Below are 20,401 nucleotides of genomic sequence, written 5' to 3' on the forward strand. Positions count from 1 at the left end.
GCTTCAAAATTAACCATAGCTAATTATATACCATGAAATGAAAGCTTCAAAATCAAAAGTCACAAAGGGCAAAAACTTAGGTCGGGTACTCGGATTGGAGGCTTGGCCTTAGAGTAGTAGATCACGGATGGGTTTTCGGTAGCAGATCGGTGGCAGTCGGTAGTAGATGGGCGGACGTGCAGCGGCATATCGCAAACGGTTGGACGCGCAACAACAAATCATGGGGACTGGTCAAAGTTCGGAGAGACAACAACATATCATGGCACTGGAGGTGGAGCGTGTGTGGCCTCTGTTGGCGATGGCCATTAGGAGTCAGCAGATCGCGGCACTGGTGTGTGTGTGTCTTGTGAGTTTTGTACTTTTGTTTGTGTGCTGTGAATTTATTCTGCTGTTAGTGTGATTTGTGTGTGTGTGGTGTGCATGCGTTTAGGTTTAGGTTTAGTTTTTTTTTTAAGCAACCCGATCGGGTATAACTCGGCCCGATCACAACCCGATCGGTTTACAATTTTTCATTCGATCAGGTTATATTCGCAATCTGATCCAATCCGAACCTAAAATTTTTCGGGTCGATTCGGGTTGGATTGGGTCGGGTCGGGTATTTTGCCCACCCCTAATGAAATACATACATGAAAGAAATGAAACAAATTTTAGGCTTTACAACTTCTCCCTTTCTTAAGAGAAATTTTGTCCTCGAAATTTAGAAACTCATCTTATTCCTTAAAAAGTTGAGGGTACTTCTCCTTAATCTCTGCCTCTCGCTCCTAAGTAGCTTCTTCCATAGAATGATTCGCCCAACGAACTTTCAATAAAGGTATAACTCTTTTTCTTAACACTTGTTCCTTCCTGTCCAGAATCTCCAACAGTTGCTCCTTGTATGACATATCGTTCGAGATTTGGATATGTTGGTAATCCAAGATATGATAAGGATTAGCAATGTACTTCCTTAACACCAACACATGAAACACATCGTGAAGTCTTAGAAGGCTCAGCAGTAAAGCCACTCGATATGCCACTGTGCTAATTTTCTTCAGAACCTTAAAAGGCCCAATAAATCGAGGGCTAAGTTTACCTCTTTTTCCAAAACGAAAAACTCTTTTCCAAGGTGATACTTTCAAGAAAACACAATCCCCTACTTAGAACTCTAAATCACGTCTTCGTCCATCAACATAACTCTTTTGCCTACTTTGAGCTGTACGGAGATACTCTCGCATCAACTTAATTTTGTCGGCAGTAATCTGAACTAGTTCTGATCCCAATAGTTTTCTTTCACTAACTTTATCCCAGCAAATAGGTGATCTACACTTCCGTCCGTATAAAGCTTCAAAAGGCGCCATGCCTATGCTGGAGTGGAAGCTGTTATTGTAAGCAAACTCCACTAAGGGCAAATGTTCCTCCCAGTTAGCTCCCAAGTCCAACACACAAGCTCGTAGCATGTCCTCAAGAGTTTTGATAGTCCATCAGTTTGGGGATGAAAGGCAGTGCTGAACCTTAATTTCGTTTCGAATTCTTTCTGCAAACCACCCCTAGTCCGAGAGCTAGCTACCCTACGAGTCACTCCATCACTCTCATGTGGTAGAGTTCGACCGATATTATTTCTAGGTGACATTATACTATTGGTCATTGTTGCAAGATATTAATTCAAACCAGAGGAAATTGTACCAAAAATAGAGTTATTAGAATTGATCTAATTTCCTAGAATAGCTGCGTGTATAGTTGTCAATTAGCTAGGATACTTTCCTCAATTAGCTAGGATAGTTTCCTAAATTAGCTCATTGTAAAGCTATATATTTGTACTATTGTATTCTGATCAAAATAGAGAAATACAAGTTATTCACCAATATGGTATCAGAGCAGGAATTCTTTCAATTCCTGAAAACCTTATTGCTCTTCTGCCCTTTCTCTTACCTGCAGAAAACCTAGCCGTTCTCCTACTTTCTTTTCTACCCTAAAATCAGTCATACCTCTTCATCATGTCCGACGTTGTTTCTGAGTCTGCAAACACCCTTCAACATACCCAGAATGCTTCTACAAGCCTGGCAACACCTACTGCTGCACAGCCTAAAACCCAGGCTTCAACCACGGAATCTCACTCCATTCAGATCACTACCATTAAACTGAATGGAGAAAATTTCCTGCGTTGGTCTCAATCTGTGCGCATGTATATCCGTGGTCGAGGCAAGATCAGGTATTTGACTGGAGAAACAAAGGAGCCTGCGGCTGATGATGCAACCTTTCCAACATGGGATGCTGAGAACTCGATGGTAATGACTTGGTTGGTGAACTCTATGGAGGAGGACATAAGCTCCAACTATATGTGTTATCACACGGCCAAGGAGCTTTGGGACAACATTAACCAAATGTATTATGACTTGGGAAATCAATCTCAAGTATACGAGTTAACTCTTAAACTCGGAGAAATCCGCCAAGGTGAGGATACTGTCACTAAGTATTTTAATTCCTTGAAACGATTTTGGCAAGATTTAGACCTATTTAATGATTATGAGTGGAAATCTTCTGAAGATTGTAAACACTTTAAGAAAACAGTGGAGGATAACCGAATTTTCAAATTTCTCATTGGTCTTAACGTGGAGTTTGATGAAGTTAGAGGCAGGATTATTGGGAGGCAGCCGCTTCCCTCTATTGGAGAAGTGTTTTCTGAGGTACGCCGTGAGGAGAGTCGGCATCTTGTTATGCTTGGAAAAAGGAATCTCGTTAACACTATTGAAAACTCAGCCCTTGCTGCTAGTATTAATGCTGGCCGAACTGCTACAAAGAAACATGATGAAAAGTCTCGCATTTGGTGTGATCACTGCAATAAGCCACGGCATACACGAGAGACTTGCTGGAAGATCCACGGAAAACCAGCAAATTGGAAGGGTTCTCATGAAGGCAGATTCACTCGTACTCCTGCTGCACATGAGGTCGAGTCTGTCCCCTTTAACAAAGAGTAGATGGATCACCTTCTGAAGCTGCTGAAATCTAACTCAGGATCATTAAGTATACCTAATGCTGCCATTGCTCAAGCAGGTAGTAAATTAAATGTTCTCTCTTGTCATTTACCTATTTCTCATACTCCTTGGATTATAGATTCAGGAGCCTCTGATCACATGACAAGTTTTTCTCATTTATTTCATACTTACACCCCTTGTTCTGGTCATATAAAAGTTCGTATAGCAAATGGTTCATATTCCCCTATAGCTGGCAACGGTTTGATAAATCTATCTAAAACCATATCTCTTAAAAATGTTCTCCATGTTCTTAAACTTACCTGTAATCTGCTATCAGTTAGTAAATTATCTAGAGACTCTAACTGTCGTGTTATTTTTTTCAAATACCACTGTGTCTTTCAGGAACAGAACTCGGGGAAGATGATTGGCAATGCTAAATTGATAGATGGTCTCTACTATTTTGAAGATGAAGAATCTAAGAATAAAGAAGCTCAAGGCTTTAGTAGTATTAGTTCTACTCAAGTTAAGGATCAAATTATGCTTTGGCACTATAGGCTAGGGCATCATAGTTTTCCTTATCTTAAAAAATTATTTCCTAGTTTATTTAAAGGTTTGAATTGTTCTGAATTCCATTGTGAAAACTGCATTTTATCAAAAAGTCATAGAACTATCTATCCTTCAAGGCCTTATCAAGCCTCAAAGCCTTTTTATTTAATCCATAGTGATATTTGGGGTCCTTCAAAAATTAATACTTCTTCAGGGAAAAAATGGTTTGTGACTTTTATTGATGATCATACTCGCCTATGCTGGGTTTATTTGATGAAGGAAAAATTTGAGGTTCAGAACTTATTTGAAATATTTTACTTGATGATTGAAAACAACTTTCAAACTAAAATTGGAATTATTCATACCGATAATGGAACTGAATATTTTAAGCAAAATCTTAGAACTTTTTTTGCAGAAAAAGGTATTCACCATCAAACTACTTGTGTTGATACACCTCAGCAAAATGGTATTGCTGAGCGTAAAAATAAACACTTACTTGAAGTTTCTCGTGCTATTATGTTTTCTATGAATGTTCCTCAATATCTTTGGGGCGAAGCGGTTTTAACTGCATCCTATCTAATTAACAGGATACCCACCTGCGTTCTAAACTACATTACACCACTTGACTGTTTTAAAAAATATTTTCCAGAATCACGAATTCACTCTAATCTTCCTCTGAAAATTTTTGGATGTACAGCTTATGTTCATATACCTAATAAAAACCAGTCTAAACTAGATCCAAGGGCTGAAAAATGTATTTTTATTGTGTTGTGGAATTCCTTCAAGATCCACTCTAATTAATCAAATAACCTAAGCTTATAGAACCCAAATGATTCAAGATCAACAATCTTTAATTAAGAAAGCTAACCAGATCAAACACAAGAAATAACCAGAGAACAACAAGAAGAAGATGAACCAGAAACAATGAACACAATATAACGTGGTTCAGTACCAAAGTAACTACATCCACGACCAAATAAACCCCTCTGGGCTTGAAGCTTTTATTGAACAAAGTGTTTACAATGAGAGTATTGATGACAAAGATTAAATCTCTCCTACAGAGAATTTTCTATCTCTCATCCTAGGCTTCTCAAAATCGTGACTTCAACTCTCTGTTGATCAGCCCTGAGCCTATGTATATATAGCTCTGTTGTCTAGCTGTTAGCAGTAACGAATTAACTAACTCTGGCCCCACATATAAGCTGACTCAGCACGCCACTTAGTCACATAACAGAATTAACTAATCAGGCTTCACAAATCTCCACCTTAGTTGATTCTGTACCAGCTTCACCCAGACCTGGTTTAGATAGTTAATATGCTTGACTTACAAGCTTGTAACTCCAATCAAGCTCAGAGAGTTTCTGAACTTGACTGTTGGTATTGGTTTTGTCAGTGCATCTGCTGGATTGACTTCAGTAGAGATCTTTACAACATCCACTACCCCTCTTTCAATTTCTTCTCTTATGAAATGTAACCTCACATCTACATGCTTTGTCCTCTCATGGTATTTGGAGTTTTTGCTTAACTGAATTGCACTTGAGCTGTCACAACAGATTAGAATTGTATCCTGAGTCAACCCCATTTCAGATATAATCCCTCTGATCCACTTAGCTTCTTTAACAGCTTCAGTAAGTGCAATGTATTCGGCTTCAGTAGTTGATAAGGCAACAACTGACTGCAATGATGCTTTCCAACTTACAGCTCCTCCACACATGGTGAAAACAAAACCAGTAGTAGACCTTCTCTTGTCTAAGTCACCAGTAAAGTCTGAGTCCACATAGCCTATGACTTTACTTATGACTTTGTTATCTCTACTAAACAAAATACCAGAATCAGATGATCCATACAGATACCTAAGTATCCACTTAGCAGCACTCCAATGCATTTTTCCTGGGTTCCCCATGAATCTGCTGACTACTCCTACCCCATAAGCAATATCAGGTCTAGAGCACACCATAGCATACATAATGCTTCCAACCACACTAGAGTAAGGTATTTTCTTCATATACTCAGTCTCTGCATCATCAGATGGCTCTTGCTGCTTTGACAGCTTGAAGTGAGTGCCTAAAGGGGTGGAAACAGCTTTAGAGGTAACCATGTCAAACTTGCTGAGCACTCTCTTGATGTAACTAGCTTGTGAAAGAAGTAGAGTCTTAGCAGCTCTATCCCTTTTTACCTGCATTCCTAGAATCTTGCTGGCAGAGCCAAGGTCCTTTATCTCAAATTCAGCCCTTAGTTCAGTTTTAAGTTTTTCTATTTCTTCTCTGTGCTTGCATGCAATGAGCATGTCATCCACATAGAGAAGCAAATATATCCCATCTCCAGAGGGAAGGAATTTGCAGTATACACAGCTGTCATATTGACTTCTCAAGTAACCATGAGCAATCATAAATTGGTCAAACCTCAAGTACCACTGCCTGGGGGATTGTTTTAAACCATACAAGCTCTTTTTAAGTAAACATACCATGTCTTCAGACTCCCTTTGTATGAAACCTTCTGGCTGTTCCATATATATCTCTTCTTCAAGATTGCCATGTAGGAAGGCTGTTTTGATATCCATTTGGTCCAGCTCCAAATCATGGTAAGTTGTTATTGCAAGTAACACTCTTATTGAGCTATACTTCACCACTGGTGAAAAAACTTCACTGTAATCCACCCCCTCTCTTTGTGTGAAGCCCTTTGCCACCAGCCTAGCTTTATATCTAGGAGGTTCTCACTTGTAGCTCCATCTTTAAGTTTGAAGATCCACTTGCATCCAACCAGCTTCCTATCTTCTGGTTTCCTCACCAAAATCCAGGTGTTGTTTTTTTTTAATGAGGATATTTCTTCTTCCATTGCTGACAGCCACTTTGTTTTATCCCTGCTGTTCATGGCTTGCTTATAGCTGTTGGGCTCTTCCCCAATAACTTCTTCAGCAACATTCAATGCATAGGATATCAAGTCTGCTATGCCATATTTCTTAGGCAATTTTATAACCCTCATTTCTCTGTCTCTTGCCAGCTGGTAGTTATTCATTTCTGAGGATCTAGATTTGCTGTCATAAGATTTAGACTCTTCATCAGTGTCCTTATGATCATCAGTAAGCTCCACTTCCAGATTAGGCTTATGGTTGGCTGGTTGCTCAGAAATTGTCAGTTCAGTTTCAACCTTTTGCTGCAGCATGGAACCCTCATCAAATACAACATCTCTGCTTACTATAATCCTTGAAGGTTTCCCATCAATGCACCATATTCTGTATCCCTTAACACCTTCAGGGTAACCAATAAAGATACCCTTAATTGCCCTAGGTTCAAGCTTTCCTTGGTTGATATGAGCATAAGCTGGTGAGCCAAAGATTCTCAGATTGCTTAGATCAGGAGGTTTTCCAGACCAAACCTCTTGTGGAGTTCTGAAGTTGAGTGCTGATGAGGGACTTCTATTTATCAAGTATGCTGCAGTGGTGACAGCTTCAGCCCAAAAATGTTTTGAGAGGTTTGCACTAAACAACATACATCTTACTTTTTCCACTAATGTTTTATTCATCCTCTCAGCAAGCCCATTTTGCTGGGGTGTGTGTCTAACAGTCCTGTGCCTTGCAATTCCCTTTTCTCTGCAAAACTCATCAAAATCTTTACTACAATACTCCAGCCCATTGTCAGTCCTTAATCTCTTTATCTTCCTGTCTGTTTGATTTTCAATTAAGGTCAGCCATTCCTTAAACTTCAGCAGAGCTTCACTCTTATGCTTTAAGATATAAACCCAAACCTTCCTGGTATAGTCATCAATCAGTGTCATGAAGTACCTAGCTCCACCATGTGATGGCACTTGGGATGGACCTCATAAATCTGAATGTATGTAATCCATTGAATTCTTGGTTTCTTGCTTTCCAGTCCCAAACCTCTGTCGAGTTGCCTTTCCAAACACACATTTTTCATAGAACTCCAGAGATGAAATCTGACCAGAACCAATTAGACCTTGTTTGCCTAATTCCCTTAACCCCTTTTCACTCATGTGAGCCAATCTCATGTGCCATAACTTTGTTTTATCACCACTAACAGAGGCTATAACTCCTGAAGAGGAAGGGGAGCTTATTAGGACATATAACCCATTTCTTCTTATTCCCTTCATTATAACCATGCCATTTTTTGTAACTTGGAGTTCACCATTCTCTGCCTTAATGCTACAGCCTGACTGGTCAACTGTTCATAAGGATATTAGATTCCTTCTAAGCTCTGGAACATATCTTACATTCTTTAGCTCTCTATCTACTCCATCATGCATAGTTATGGTAACAGTTCCAATTCCAGCAACCTTACAGGCCAAGTTATTTCCCAATAAAACCTTACCTGTATCAACTTTCTCAAAAGTCTTGAAGAGTTGCTTGTTTGGGCTCATGTGGAAGGAGCAACCTGAGTCCAAGATCCATTCTTCAGTGGGTTGTTTTTCTGCAGCTATGAGAACATCTGCCCCTTCTGAATCCCCTTCATCTTCTGATGCAATGGCTGCCTTCCCTGATGAATCTTTCTGGATCTTTTCAAGTTTCTTCTTTTCGAAACAATCCTTTATGTAATGCCCTTCCTTCTGACAGAAATAGCACTTCCTCTTCTTCTTTTTCTTGTCAGCTTTAGCCTTCTGATTGTTACTTTTCTTGTCATGATTCTTCTTCTTTTCAGGTTTTGATTTGGCCATCAGACCTTCACCAAGGCCCTAATCTTTTCCCTCAGCTCTTTTCTTTAATTCTTTTGATTCTAAAGCATTCTTCACATCTTTTAATGTAAGGGTCTGTCTCCCATACAGTAATGTGTCAACAAAGTGCTCATATGAATCTGGCAGTGAACTTAACAAGATAAGAGCTCTGTCTTCATCTTCAAGGTTCACATTAACATTCTCAAGATCCAGGATTAGCTTGTTGAATTCGTCGAGATGGTCTTTCATGGCTGTTCCCTCCTTCATTGAGAATGTATACAGCTTCCTTTTCATATAGAGTCTCTTGGCCAAAGACTTCTTCAAGAATAGTTCTTCAAGTTTCGACCAGAGTCCAGATGCAGATTTTTCTTTAGCAACCTCTCTCAGCACTTCATCAGACAGATGCAAGATTATGGTGCTGTGAGCTTTGTTGTTAATAGACCTTATGTCTCCACCCAAGCTTGAGGAGCCTTCTGATCTCTCCTTTTTGCCAATCTGATATTCTTCATTATCAAGAGCACTGTCAAGCCCCTGTTGGATCAAGATTGCACGCATCTTGAGACTCCATAGGTAGAAGTCATTTTCTCCATTAAATTTTTCTACATCGAATCTTGTACTAGCCATTTGTGAACAAGAGCTGAGATCTTTTAACGCTCTGATACCAGTTTGTTGTGGAATTCCTTCAAGATCCACTCTAATTAATCAAATAACCTAAGCTTATAGAACCCAAATGATTCAAGATCAACAATCTTTAATCAAGAAAGCTAACCAGATCAAACACAAGAAATAACCAGAGAACAACAAGAAGAAGATGAACCAGAAACAATGAACACAATATAACGTGGTTCAGTACCAAAGTAACTACATCCACGACCAAATAAACCCCTCTGGGCTTGAAGCTTTTATTGAACAAAGTGTTTACAATGAGAGTATTGATGACAAAGATTAAATCTCTCCTACAGAGAATTTTCTATCTCTCATCCTAGGCTTCTCAAAATCGTGACTTCAACTCTCTGTTGATCAGCCCTGAGCCTATGTATATATAGCTCTGTTGTCCAGCTGTTAGCAGTAACGAATTAACTAACTCTGGCCCCACATATAAGCTGACTCAGCACGCCACTTAGTCACATAACAGAATTAACTAATCAGGCTTCACATATTGGTTATGCACCAAATAAGAAAGGATATAAGTGTTTTAATCCAAAAACTAGGAAAACTGTTGTTTCTATGGATATAACTTTTCTGGAAAATCAACCTTTTTTTCAAAAAAATTCTCTTCAGGGGGAGAAAATAAGAGGAGAAGAAAATTTTTGGGATGATATTTCCAATCCCCTGCCTAAAACCCTAGATTGCATTACTATTCCTAATGTTGTTTTTGAAACTGATGATACCAAGACTATTTTGCCAAACACTGCTGAGACTGTGACAGGGGCAGAAATACTACCTTCTGTTCTCAAGGAACAAGACAAAGAGCTTCTTACTTATTCAAGGAGGAACCATACAAGGAGTAAGAGACCTACTATTCCTTTAGCACAAGGCCAACCAGACACCCTGAGTGAAGAATCTGAAAGAAATACAGGTACTCTAGAAACTTCCTCACATAATCTTGTTCCTAATCCTGATGAAATATCTGAACCTACTGTCAATCCTATGCTTGATGAAAATTCTAATAACTATGATGTTCCAATAGCAATCAGAAAAGGAAAACGCTCTTGTACTTCTCATCCTATGTCCAAATATCTATCCTATGGTAAACTCTAAAAAAAACACAATGCCTTTATATTTGAAATCTCTAACCTGCATGTGCCAAGAAACATTCAAGAAGCACTTAATGATTCTGATTGGAAATCAGCGGTGATGGAAGAGATGAATGCTCTGAGGAAAAGTGAGACATGGGAAGTTGTTGACCTACCCATGGATAAAAAAACAGTTGGGTGCAAATGGGTGTTTACAGTGAAGTGCAAGGCGGATGGAAGTATAGAGAGATTTAAAGCCAGACTCGTGGCTAAGGGCTTTACTCAAACACATGGGGTTGATTACCAAGAAACCTTTGCCCCTGTCGCCAAAATAAATTCCATTCGGGTACTATTATCCTTAGCAGCAAACTATAACTGGCCATTACACCAGTTAGATATCAAGAATGCCTTTCTGAACGGGAATTTAGAAGAAGAAGTGTTTATGAGTCCACCACTAGGATTTGAGAAGGTGTTCGGTCAAAACAAAGTCTGCAGACTTAAAAAATCCCTATATGGCCTTAAACAATCTCCAAGGGCGTGGTTTGAACGTTTTGGAAGGGCTGTGAAGAGTTATGGCTACAATCAAAGCCAAGCTGATCATACAATGTTCTATAAACACTCAGAGAGTGGTAATATATCAATACTAATTGTCTATGTGGATGATATAATTCTAACAGGTGATGATCCTAAAGAGTTGGCAGATCTTAGGGAGAAAATGGCACGAGATTTTGAGATCAAGGACTTGGGTGTGCTAAAATACTTCCTTGGTATGGAATTTGCAAGATCGAAGGAACTTTGTAAACCAAAGAAAATACATTCTTGATCTTCTCAAAGAGACAGGTTTTCTGGGTTGTAAGGCTGCTGAGACTCCCATTGAAGTCAACTTAAAACTTAATCCTGCTAAAGCTGAAGATGTGATTGATAGGGAGAAATTTCAGAGACTAGTAGGGAAATTGATCTACTTGTCACATACGCGTCCTGATATAGCTTTCGCTGTAAGCATGATAAGTCAGTTCATGCACTCACCAGGACAGGAACACTTTGATGCAGCCTATAGGATACTAAGGCATCTAAAGGGAACCCCTGGAAAGGGTCTTATGTTCCGGAAACGGGACAACCTTCAAATTGAAGTCTATACAGATGCAGATTGGGCTGGTAGCTCAACTGACAGGCGATCAACTTCAGGCTACTGCACCTTTATTGGGGGAAATCTCGTTACATGGCGGAGCAAAAAACAAAGCGTTGTGGCTCGGAGTAGTGCTGAGGCAGAATTCAGGTCACTCGCACATGGAATTTGCGAGGCAATATGGATAAAGAGACTATTTTCAGATTTAAAGATTCCAGTGTCTCTTCCCATAAAGATTTACTATGATAACAAAGCTGCCATCTCTATTGCCCACAATCCAGTTCTACATGATAGAACTAAGCATATTGAGGTTGATAAGCATTTTATCAAGGAGAAAATTGAAAGTGGGGTAATATGTGTTCCCTATGTACCAACCGCACAACAGATAACAGACATACTCACCAAAGGACTACACAAGGGACATTTTGAACTACTAGTCAGCAAGCTAGCTATGGAAGACATCTACAAGCCAGCTTGAGGGGGAGTGTTGCAAGATATTAATTCAAACCAGAGGAAATTGTACCAAAAATAGAGTTATTAGAATTGATCTAATTTCCTAGAATAGCTGCGTGTATAGTTGTCAATTAGCTAGGATACTTTCCTCAATTAGCTAGGATAGTTTCCTAAATTAGTTCATTGTAAAGCTATATATTTGTACTATTGTATTCTGATCAAAATAGAGAAATACAAGTTATTCAACAATAGTCATCAAGTATATACATACAAACAAGCTCAATTTTTTTTTTCCAACATACTTATAATCAACTCCCTAATTTACCTATCATAAGTAATTATAATCCTAAAAGTGGGGCAAGACTTCTACAAAATTTCAATCCTAAGCTATTGATCATTGACCTTAATGTGTACATAATCTTATAACCTTTACTCTGATACCACAAATGTAACACCTCAAATTTTTCCAAGAATTTTAAAAGAAATTTGGAATGCAATCTCTAAGCAATTAAAACTTATTAATAATCCCAAGTGAAAATCAATAATGCCTAAAGTCTAAACATAATCTCTAAAAAAATAAATATAACAATAATCCTCCAATATCAAATTTAGCTCTAAAATAATAACCAAAATAGCAAAAATTTATCCATCACAAAAATGCCCAAAGCTTTCGGCTAACAAATCATCTTTTCTAAAACCAAAAAGTCCACATCTTTAAAATCACTCTGCAAAAATGTTGGAGACGAGAGGTGAGCCGTCAACTCAGTAAGCAAATACACGCATAATGTTACTAATAACGATAAATTACATAATAATAATTATTAAGTGCCATGAATTTGAAATCAATAATCATTTTATTTTCTAATGCATATGTACGGTAAAATTTAAAATCAATTATGTCATAACATAATGACCATTTTCAATAAATAATAATTGATTAATAAAATCTTTCATTTGTTCAATTTTGCTCATGCCTCATAGCGTCAACTGTACTCCCGGTGACTCGGCCGGTAGTTCAATCAAAGTATTTTACCCCGCAATAATCGTCAATAGGTGCACACAATACAATTAACTGTTAAATCATATCAGTAATGGTAACTAAGGACAATGAGCTAAAACTTTAAAATAATTATCAATTTTTCAATATCAATCATTCAATAATTGATCAACAAAATCTCTTATAAGACATTTAATTGGCAAAACTTTACAAATTATTTTTACGGAAGAACAATTTATAGAACATAAGTATTTTAAAGCCCTTTGTTTTAAAACAATTGAAGAAAGCATTTTAAATAAACTTTAAACCAAAATGTAAATCATTATTATAAACTATAACAACAAAATACTTCAAAACTATAAATATGCCAATCCTTATGAACAACATTATTATTTTTTTCATACATAAATTCATACATATATAATAAACGTTATGCATGAATCTACTTACCTCGATCCGAAGCAACCAATAAAAACCCCAAATACACGAGCTCACTCTTGGCCTATAATTTTCAAGATGAGATTCTTATCAATATCATATTCAAATATGACTTTCATAAGATACGCAACATCCTTAAACCATTAATTCTAACCTAAACAAATCAATTCTCCAAATTACCCTCGACTATTTTATAGGAGCTGATTTCTAACAAGCTATAACTATTGTTGGAAAATCAAAATTATTAGAAGCTATTGTAAACATGTTGGCATTCAATATAAATGTTAACAAAATTAATTAGAGTTCATAAACATTTCTGAAAAACTAATTTTCCACAAAAACATTAAATTTGTCCAGTGACAAAATAAACAAAGGACTGTTGGTTCAAAAATTCATAATTTTAGTTATATGTGTTAAAAAATAGTGATTCAAGTTTTGGAAAGTAGTTTTAAAAAATAATTAAAAAATAGTGATTCTAATGAAAAAGTAATTAAAATTAGCTTCAATATCACCCCCTTGAAAATCTGGAAAGTAGTTTCCAAGATTGCGGCAGCCCAGCTCTATGACCATTAATGATTTTAATATAAATCCAAAAATTACGAAATTAAATACACAAAAACTAAACATGTGGATGTATAGTAATAAAATTTTCCAGAAATTTTCGGAAGTCATTTGGATTACAAAATAAATTATAGAATTGAGGATTGCTGCTGAAAATTGAAATTTTCCAGTACTAGTATTCCAACTTTGAAAAATCAGCACAATTAATATGCAATGAGTTTTTGGACAATAAACATATGGATAGAAAGATAAAAATGTTAGTTTAGTAAGTTATGAAGTTTTATGCATGAGATTTAACGAAAACAGCACTTATATAACATTGAATCTGCACTGTTCACAGTTTTCAGGATAATGTACACAAAACCATTCAATTAATAACCTAGAATCACACATAAAATAGAAATTCAAAAGATTATAAATACTTACCTCTCTAACAAGAATTTCACTCCAGACTACACCTTTGAAACTTGAAGCTTTTGCTCAAACACTTCTTGAAAAATTTTAAATGCAAATGAGATACAACATCAAGGCACACACGCAAGCCACACACAAAGAAAATAAAAATACAACCAAACTTAATCATTTAGCATAATTACTCTACCCCAATATCTCCATTTACCAAACATTAATCATTCAACATCATTACTTCACTTCACCAATTTCTCCACTTACCAAACATTAATCATTCAACATAATCATTACTCCACTCCACCAATTTCTCCACTTACCAAACATTAATCATTCAACATAATTACTAACATAAAATAATATATTCTATATAAAAAATCAAAATCCAAAAGGCACTTTAATCATTCACTTACATATAATAAGTATAAAATACTCTATTATGAAACACATACATGAAATAAATGAAACAAATTTTAGGCTTTACAATGTACCTACGAAATGGGGACAAACCATGTGTGATCTGTTTAAACAGAATAATTCTGTGGCCCAAAGTAGTCTTCCTATGGATTAGGTTCTGATATCTTGGCATAAATCAGATTACTCACACTCAAGCGTGTCAGTCAGTTAATATCATATTTTTGGTTTGTCCCTAAAACAATAACAATTCCTTATTTGTCCATATTAGTGGAATTCTATTTGCATTTTCTTTATGTGCTTCCGAAAGTCTATCAAATAACATGGAATGTTCTTTCAAGTGTAGATGACTGTGGGATAACTGCTGCGGTGCTATAACGCCATAGCATGATCAGATTTTTTGGATAATTTCAATGAAATTTGGTTGTACATTACCTTTTTGTGATTGAAATGGAATGCTACAGCCCAATATATGAAATTACATGTGACAGCTTACAAAATTTTTGTGTTAATGACTATGTTGATTTGCTTTTACTGATATACTGATATATAACTAATGACACTTGCAACATCGGATCAGATAAACAGCTGGCTTGAAAAATTTGATGCCATGGAAATGATTATGATCTGATCCACAATGCAGAAGGAGAACATGAAACAGGAAAGAATTTTTCTGTATTTCAGTTTATATCAAGCTACAATTTTTATTATACACTTACAAAATCAAGGTAGCGATATGCTTCAGAGGCCATGAATTAGAAATTGCTCATTGGTTTGTTCTATCTATGAAAATGATGCACAATGACTACCAGCTATCAATGTGAGAAGAGGTCTCTCTGCATCTTCATTCACATTGTGACTGATCAAAGTGACTACATACTCCATGAAGGCAGTATCACAAAGAACTGTGAGAGGACCATTGGTTGGCAGTCCAAACTCTTCTGCTAATTCCATTAGTGCTTGAACAACATTGTTGCTAAGATACACCAATGGAAGCACAAATCGTTTATGATCAACAGTGTACACGACAAAGTGGCCTTTAACGTAACATTTTTCTGCATCATCACCCTTAAATATCGTGGACATGATTCTTTTTTGCCTTATTGCTGCTAGTTTTTGCCACTTTCTTGCCAGTTTGATCAGCTTCTTAGTACTGATCATGTTGCCAATGAACTTGTTGTCAGTTAAGTAGAATGCAAGGTAAATATTCGCAAAGCTAGTGACAGTTCCTTAAATTCAGCTTCTACATTGCAGGGATTCATTGAAAGAAAAAGTTTGTGATTGTTATTTACAGAAATGGCTGGCATATTTAGTTATATGTTTGATATCTACTCATCAATCTAGAGCAAATAAAGTGTCTTTTTTGGTTGCTGCCAAGAGGTTTAACAACATAAACCAAGGCCAGAAATTGGATGTCCAAACATAGTTTCATTTCAGTCCCAGCTGTGCAGTAAATAAATATCCATCTGAGTTCCAAACCTTTGGTAAACATAATTCCAGTGCACAATTGTGGTGAATATCATGCAAGTACCGCCTTTGATGTTCCATAATTCTAGAGAAACCAACTGCAAATAGCCACCCTTCACATTTTTGTGCAGCTTTTGCTTTCAGCGTATTTCTTCCATAACAGAAAAATTAAATTTGAAAGAAATGAAAGTCTTACCATGTTAGTTTAGCTTCAAAGTTCATCAGATCACTAAATTTAGTGATAGTTTATAATCAAAGCAAGTGCGCTATTTTATGAACTTCATTACATACTGGTAGTAACAAGGAAAATAAAAATACTCGTTTGCCTCACGAAAAACAGCAGATGCAGGAACTTGAATTTGTATTAATGTAAAAGTGTATAAATTTTACAATACTATTCTGTAAGCTGTTTTCAAAGATCAAACCATGCTAAATTTTGCTTCCGAAGCTGCAAATCAGTGGTTGTTGATTATATTGCTCCTGATTGGAGATATGAAGATGGTAAACAGTGGCCAATGACACTCAAAGACAACAGTATCGCCTTCTCTACATCTTTTGCCACGTGCTTTTGAATCAAAGAGACTACGTACTCCATGACTATTGCATCACATGGTAAAGTGATAGGTCCACTGCCTGGCATTCCAAACTCATCTTCTTCTATTCTAAAGAGCTCTCTTATGATGTTGTTTTCAAGATACTTTAATGGAATCACAAAGCGTATCTGATCAGTTGTGTACACAACAAAGTGACCCTTTTCAGCCGTTGATGATGTGCTGCAGCTCTCTGCATCAGCAGCTCCAGCAGTAGGTCTTGGCAATGAGATTCTTAGGCGTTTGCTTGCAGCCAGTTTCTGCCACTTCTTTGCCAATTTCATTAGCTTCTTTGGAGTAATCATGTTTCCTATTGTTAACTAGAGGGATCTTGTGAGTGTTAAGAGACAGGGTATTGGATCTCAAGAACACTGAAATGCAATGAATTTCACCTGACAGAACGCTAAGGAAGTTGATACGTTATATAGTCACCAGGCTAGAGACAGTCCTTTAATGATGCTCTCTTTGAGGATATGGCATTTGAAAAACAAAACCACGTGATACCAGGGAGAAATTGATATCTAGGCCGACGCATGTTTGGTTAAGTGTAAAACTTGACACATGATGGTGGACCATAGCAGGATGCCAATTTGATTTCTCCCTGCCAAGTGGGTCTAAAATTGGTGTTCGCTTAAATTCACAAGAAAAAGACTAAACCACATGAATGCAGATTGCAGGAGCAGGAGTATCATTGCATTTATAGTTTTCGAAACAAAGTAAACAAGGACATATGACCCCGCAAGATGCTTGTGATCTGCCTGACAGAATTTCTGTGGCTCAATATAGCCTAATTGAAAGCGGTTCAGATTTCTTATTTGAAAAACAAATCATCATCCAAGAAACTTTATTGCTTCCTAAAGCTACAAGCTTCATACCAGCAAGTTTCTGCTGGCAGATAAAGTAGATGCAGACAACATGTGGGCTTAAGTATACTGATGTCTAAAAGCAGCAAGAGTAATGCTAATATGCTTCTGTAGCAAACGAGTTTTATAGTTTACAATCTGATCAAACTTTGCATGTGGACCTGATCATGGAGTACATCGACACCTAGTTTCTACACAAAACACAATTTATATTTAAATCTAGTGAATATTTACAAAAGGATTCTGCTTCATTAAGGAGTAGAAATGAATAGTTGCTGCTCTGTTTGCTCTTCATGGAAAAGTGATTGTGATGAGTCGCAACTGGTGACAACAGACATTAGCAAAAAAATTTCTACATGTTTATCACCACCACGCTGTAGAAACAAGATTACGTACTCCATAAAGGATGCATCACATGGCAATGTGATAGGCCCATCGATCTGCAACCCAAACTCCTCCTCAGACAACTTCAATAGTTCTCTGAAAATCCTTTTACTAAGGTACTCCAAAGGAATCAAGAATCGGGCTTGATCAGTCGTATAGACAACGAAATGGCCCTTATAAGCAAGCTGTGCTGTACCATTCACAAGTCCTGCTTCATTGTTAGGTAGTGAAATTCCCTTCCTTTTGATGACAGCAAAAATTTCCCATTTGCTTGCCATCTTGAAGAGTTTCTTGGAACTGATCACGGTGTATAGAAAACTCTGAATAATAACTAATTGAAACTTGAAAGCCGGATTTTTGTTTTGACTGGGATGCAATGGAAGTGGGTTGGTAATCATTATTTATAACACTAAGGCCTGAATACATTTCATCTTTTGGAGTTTTATCCAAGAAATTAGTTCAACCAAATAACCAAGTAATTTGTCTTGTGGCCAAAAAGGAAACGTAATTTTTGACTCATGGCCGCCCTCAGAATTCTTTGGTCTAATGAAATTTCCAAAGTTTTAGCATCTTCATGTAATTCACAAAGTACAACATTACTAAGAAACAAGAAAAAGGAAACAACAAAACTCCCTAGTCCCTAGTGATATGATAACTGGAAGTTGTTATGTCCTTTAACAGCCTATAAACCTCGAATACAACTACAAGAACAGTAAAGATTAGAATCTAGATCATTAGGATTAAGAGTATGGTTACATACATAATACATCTCCATGCCTTGCTAGCAAACAAACATAAAGGTCAATAATTCTAGTTTACTGAAAGTGCTTCCTAGAGTTCACGAATTAATTTTTTTAATCAAGGAATTAACATAGCATGTTTCTTGTGAACTAAGTTCAGCAACATGGAGAACATGTAAATTTTGCCACAGCTTTCCAGTTTTCCCACATATTTGTTGTAGAATTGGCATTACTTAATCTTTTCTGCTTTATTTCGTAGGAGAGTTTTCTGATTCCGAGTACAAGAGACTCCATTCAAAGCAGATTGTGGCTTGAATCATCGATAACTTCATTGAGTTAAGGCCTGGTGACAAATGTAAAGGATAGTACAGGAGCCTTTACCACTCCGTACAGAACAAATAATAAGCTGACGGACTTTATCAGATAATCCTTCATCAAATCTGTTAATATTGCGCCGACTAGATAGTGATTTTCAGAATAAATCTTGCATCAGACTTTGCAAAAGTAAAAAAAATTCAGCAGTGAGTGGATGACTTCTGTTGTTAAATCTTGATGACTGACCAAATATCATTATTTAGACGAATTCTATGTCCTTTATAGATAGATTCAGCCATTCATTTGGAGACAGAAATTAGGAATGAAACCGAATTTTCATTTGATGTTTACAAAACTGAAGAAAGTATAGTACATCAAAACTGGAAAATGTATACATCAGATCTAATAGCTGTATATAAGTGTCTGTTGATGCCTTTGTCCAAGCGCAAGAGAAGATGAAGCTGAGAAATAGCAAGTTGGCAGAGAAGTAAGCAAAGCTTTCCCTAGATCCTCCGGGATGCATCCTTTAACCAATGTCATTACATAATTCAAGAAAGTACTATCACATGGCAGAGTGATAGGTCCATTTGATGGAAGTCCAAATTCCTCTTCAGACATTCTTAAGAGCTCTATGAAGACATTTCTGCTGAGATATTCCAATGGAACTGTGAATCTCATGTTATCGGTTGTGTAGACTACAAAATGGCCCTTATTGGCAACTGATGAGTTCTGCGCAGCTGCCCTTCTTGGGAAGGAAATTCTCTTCCGCTTCATTGCAGCCATTTTCTGCCACTTTCTAGCTAATTGAATCAGCCTTTTTGAGTTGGTCATCATTGTATAATGAAGATTTTTTAAAGAAGTGAAACTAGAAGCTGGTTGGATGGAATTTCTTGACAAGAAGATAATTGTTTGTTGTGCAGAAGCAATGAGGGTTTAGTCATATATTTATAGATGAGGAAAGACAGCATCATATGCCTGTGTTGGATAGATGGGATCGATGGCCATATGATCAACGAAGCAAAGAGATCATTGGGCTTGTGTTTGTGTTTAGTTTCTGTGAAGAATCAAATATTAAAAGGTAGGCCATTGTCACTAGCTAGTTAGTTGAGCAATTGTCTTCTTCTGCCAGTTTTATGCAAGGACAGTATTGGCCTACTCAATACTCAATATTTCTATGACAGAAAGTTAACATCAAGTCTGTTTTGGCTAATCAGGAAAACAAAATAAACCACCAGCCTTAGTTAGCTATAAACAAGGTTGTTAAATCACTGAAATTATTCTTGTTTTCTACAAATTAAGAATCTTTTCAGTTTTATAGTATGTCTCATTATCACTTGCTTAGTAGTTTACCACGTCTGGCAACGGTCTTAGGCATGTTCAAAAATTTAGTGTGCTTCCATAAGACTGCATAACTGTTTGTCTTTTTCTGAGGTCAACATCTCTGGATCTTTATATGTTGGAATAACCTATAAGGTGAGAATCTTGTCAAAATAAACTGTGAAGAGAGTACTGAGTTTGCATGAATGTAATCACTGCATTCATGAAAATGCAAAATTCAAAGGCCAAAATAAATTTAAAATGCTACAAAAATGAGATGAATTCACTTGACAGAAGGCTAAGGATGTGAATTTGTAACGCCCCGAGTTTAAGTGGGCCCTTGTAGATATTTTCTTTATTATAATTAACGATTGATGAATCGGATGCTCTCGTAATATCTCGGTTCCCAGCGGCCTTGGGGAGCCAAGGTGTT

The 20,401-nt window shown here is 36.9% G+C and overlaps 4 protein-coding genes and 1 long non-coding RNA gene across 5 annotated transcripts; all 5 read right to left on the reverse strand.

The window, feature by feature from the left end:
* Nucleotides 1-12,028: 12,028 nt before the first annotated feature.
* Nucleotides 12,029-14,026, reverse strand: LOC127899295 (uncharacterized). The gene is made up of 3 exons (XR_008051232.1): nucleotides 13,897-14,026; nucleotides 12,922-12,973; nucleotides 12,029-12,199 (listed from the first exon to the last, which is right to left on the reverse strand). It is a non-coding gene; the product is annotated as an uncharacterized LOC127899295 (long non-coding RNA).
* A 1,049-nt stretch (nucleotides 14,027-15,075) lies between these two features.
* On the reverse strand, nucleotides 15,076-15,453 carry LOC107178043 (auxin-responsive protein SAUR63-like). Its single transcript, XM_015532761.2, has one exon. The coding sequence runs from the start codon at nucleotides 15,451-15,453 to the stop codon at nucleotides 15,076-15,078; it is 378 nt and encodes a 125-aa protein (XP_015388247.2).
* A 575-nt stretch (nucleotides 15,454-16,028) lies between these two features.
* Nucleotides 16,029-16,786, reverse strand: LOC102608660 (auxin-responsive protein SAUR68-like). The gene has a single exon (XM_006486601.3). It carries the CDS (start codon nucleotides 16,652-16,654, stop codon nucleotides 16,229-16,231), a length of 426 nt encoding a protein of 141 aa, XP_006486664.2. The 5' UTR covers nucleotides 16,655-16,786; the 3' UTR covers nucleotides 16,029-16,228.
* A 677-nt stretch (nucleotides 16,787-17,463) lies between these two features.
* On the reverse strand, nucleotides 17,464-17,874 carry LOC107178046 (auxin-responsive protein SAUR64-like). The gene has a single exon (XM_015532765.3). The coding sequence runs from the start codon at nucleotides 17,872-17,874 to the stop codon at nucleotides 17,464-17,466; it is 411 nt and encodes a 136-aa protein (XP_015388251.2).
* Nucleotides 17,875-18,976: 1,102 nt separating this feature from the next.
* Nucleotides 18,977-19,668, reverse strand: LOC107178047 (auxin-responsive protein SAUR64). Its single transcript, XM_015532766.3, has one exon. It carries the CDS (start codon nucleotides 19,483-19,485, stop codon nucleotides 19,054-19,056), a length of 432 nt encoding a protein of 143 aa, XP_015388252.3. The 5' UTR covers nucleotides 19,486-19,668; the 3' UTR covers nucleotides 18,977-19,053.
* Nucleotides 19,669-20,401: the final 733 nt, after the last annotated feature.

This window comes from Citrus sinensis, chromosome 8 (genome assembly GCF_022201045.2).
Source record: "Citrus sinensis cultivar Valencia sweet orange chromosome 8, DVS_A1.0, whole genome shotgun sequence".
In the NCBI taxonomy this organism is placed as follows: domain Eukaryota; kingdom Viridiplantae; phylum Streptophyta; class Magnoliopsida; order Sapindales; family Rutaceae; genus Citrus; species Citrus sinensis.

What these genes read in the sequence shown, in the direction of transcription:
- LOC107178043 (XM_015532761.2), bottom strand. Translation starts at nt 15,453, where the DNA reads ATGATCAGTACTAAGAAGCTGATCAAACTGGCAAGAAAGTGGCAAAAA.
- LOC102608660 (XM_006486601.3), bottom strand. Translation starts at nt 16,654, where the DNA reads ATGATTACTCCAAAGAAGCTAATGAAATTGGCAAAGAAGTGGCAGAAA.
- LOC107178046 (XM_015532765.3), bottom strand. Translation starts at nt 17,874, where the DNA reads ATGGCAAGCAAATGGGAAATTTTTGCTGTCATCAAAAGGAAGGGAATT.
- LOC107178047 (XM_015532766.3), bottom strand. Translation starts at nt 19,485, where the DNA reads ATGATGACCAACTCAAAAAGGCTGATTCAATTAGCTAGAAAGTGGCAG.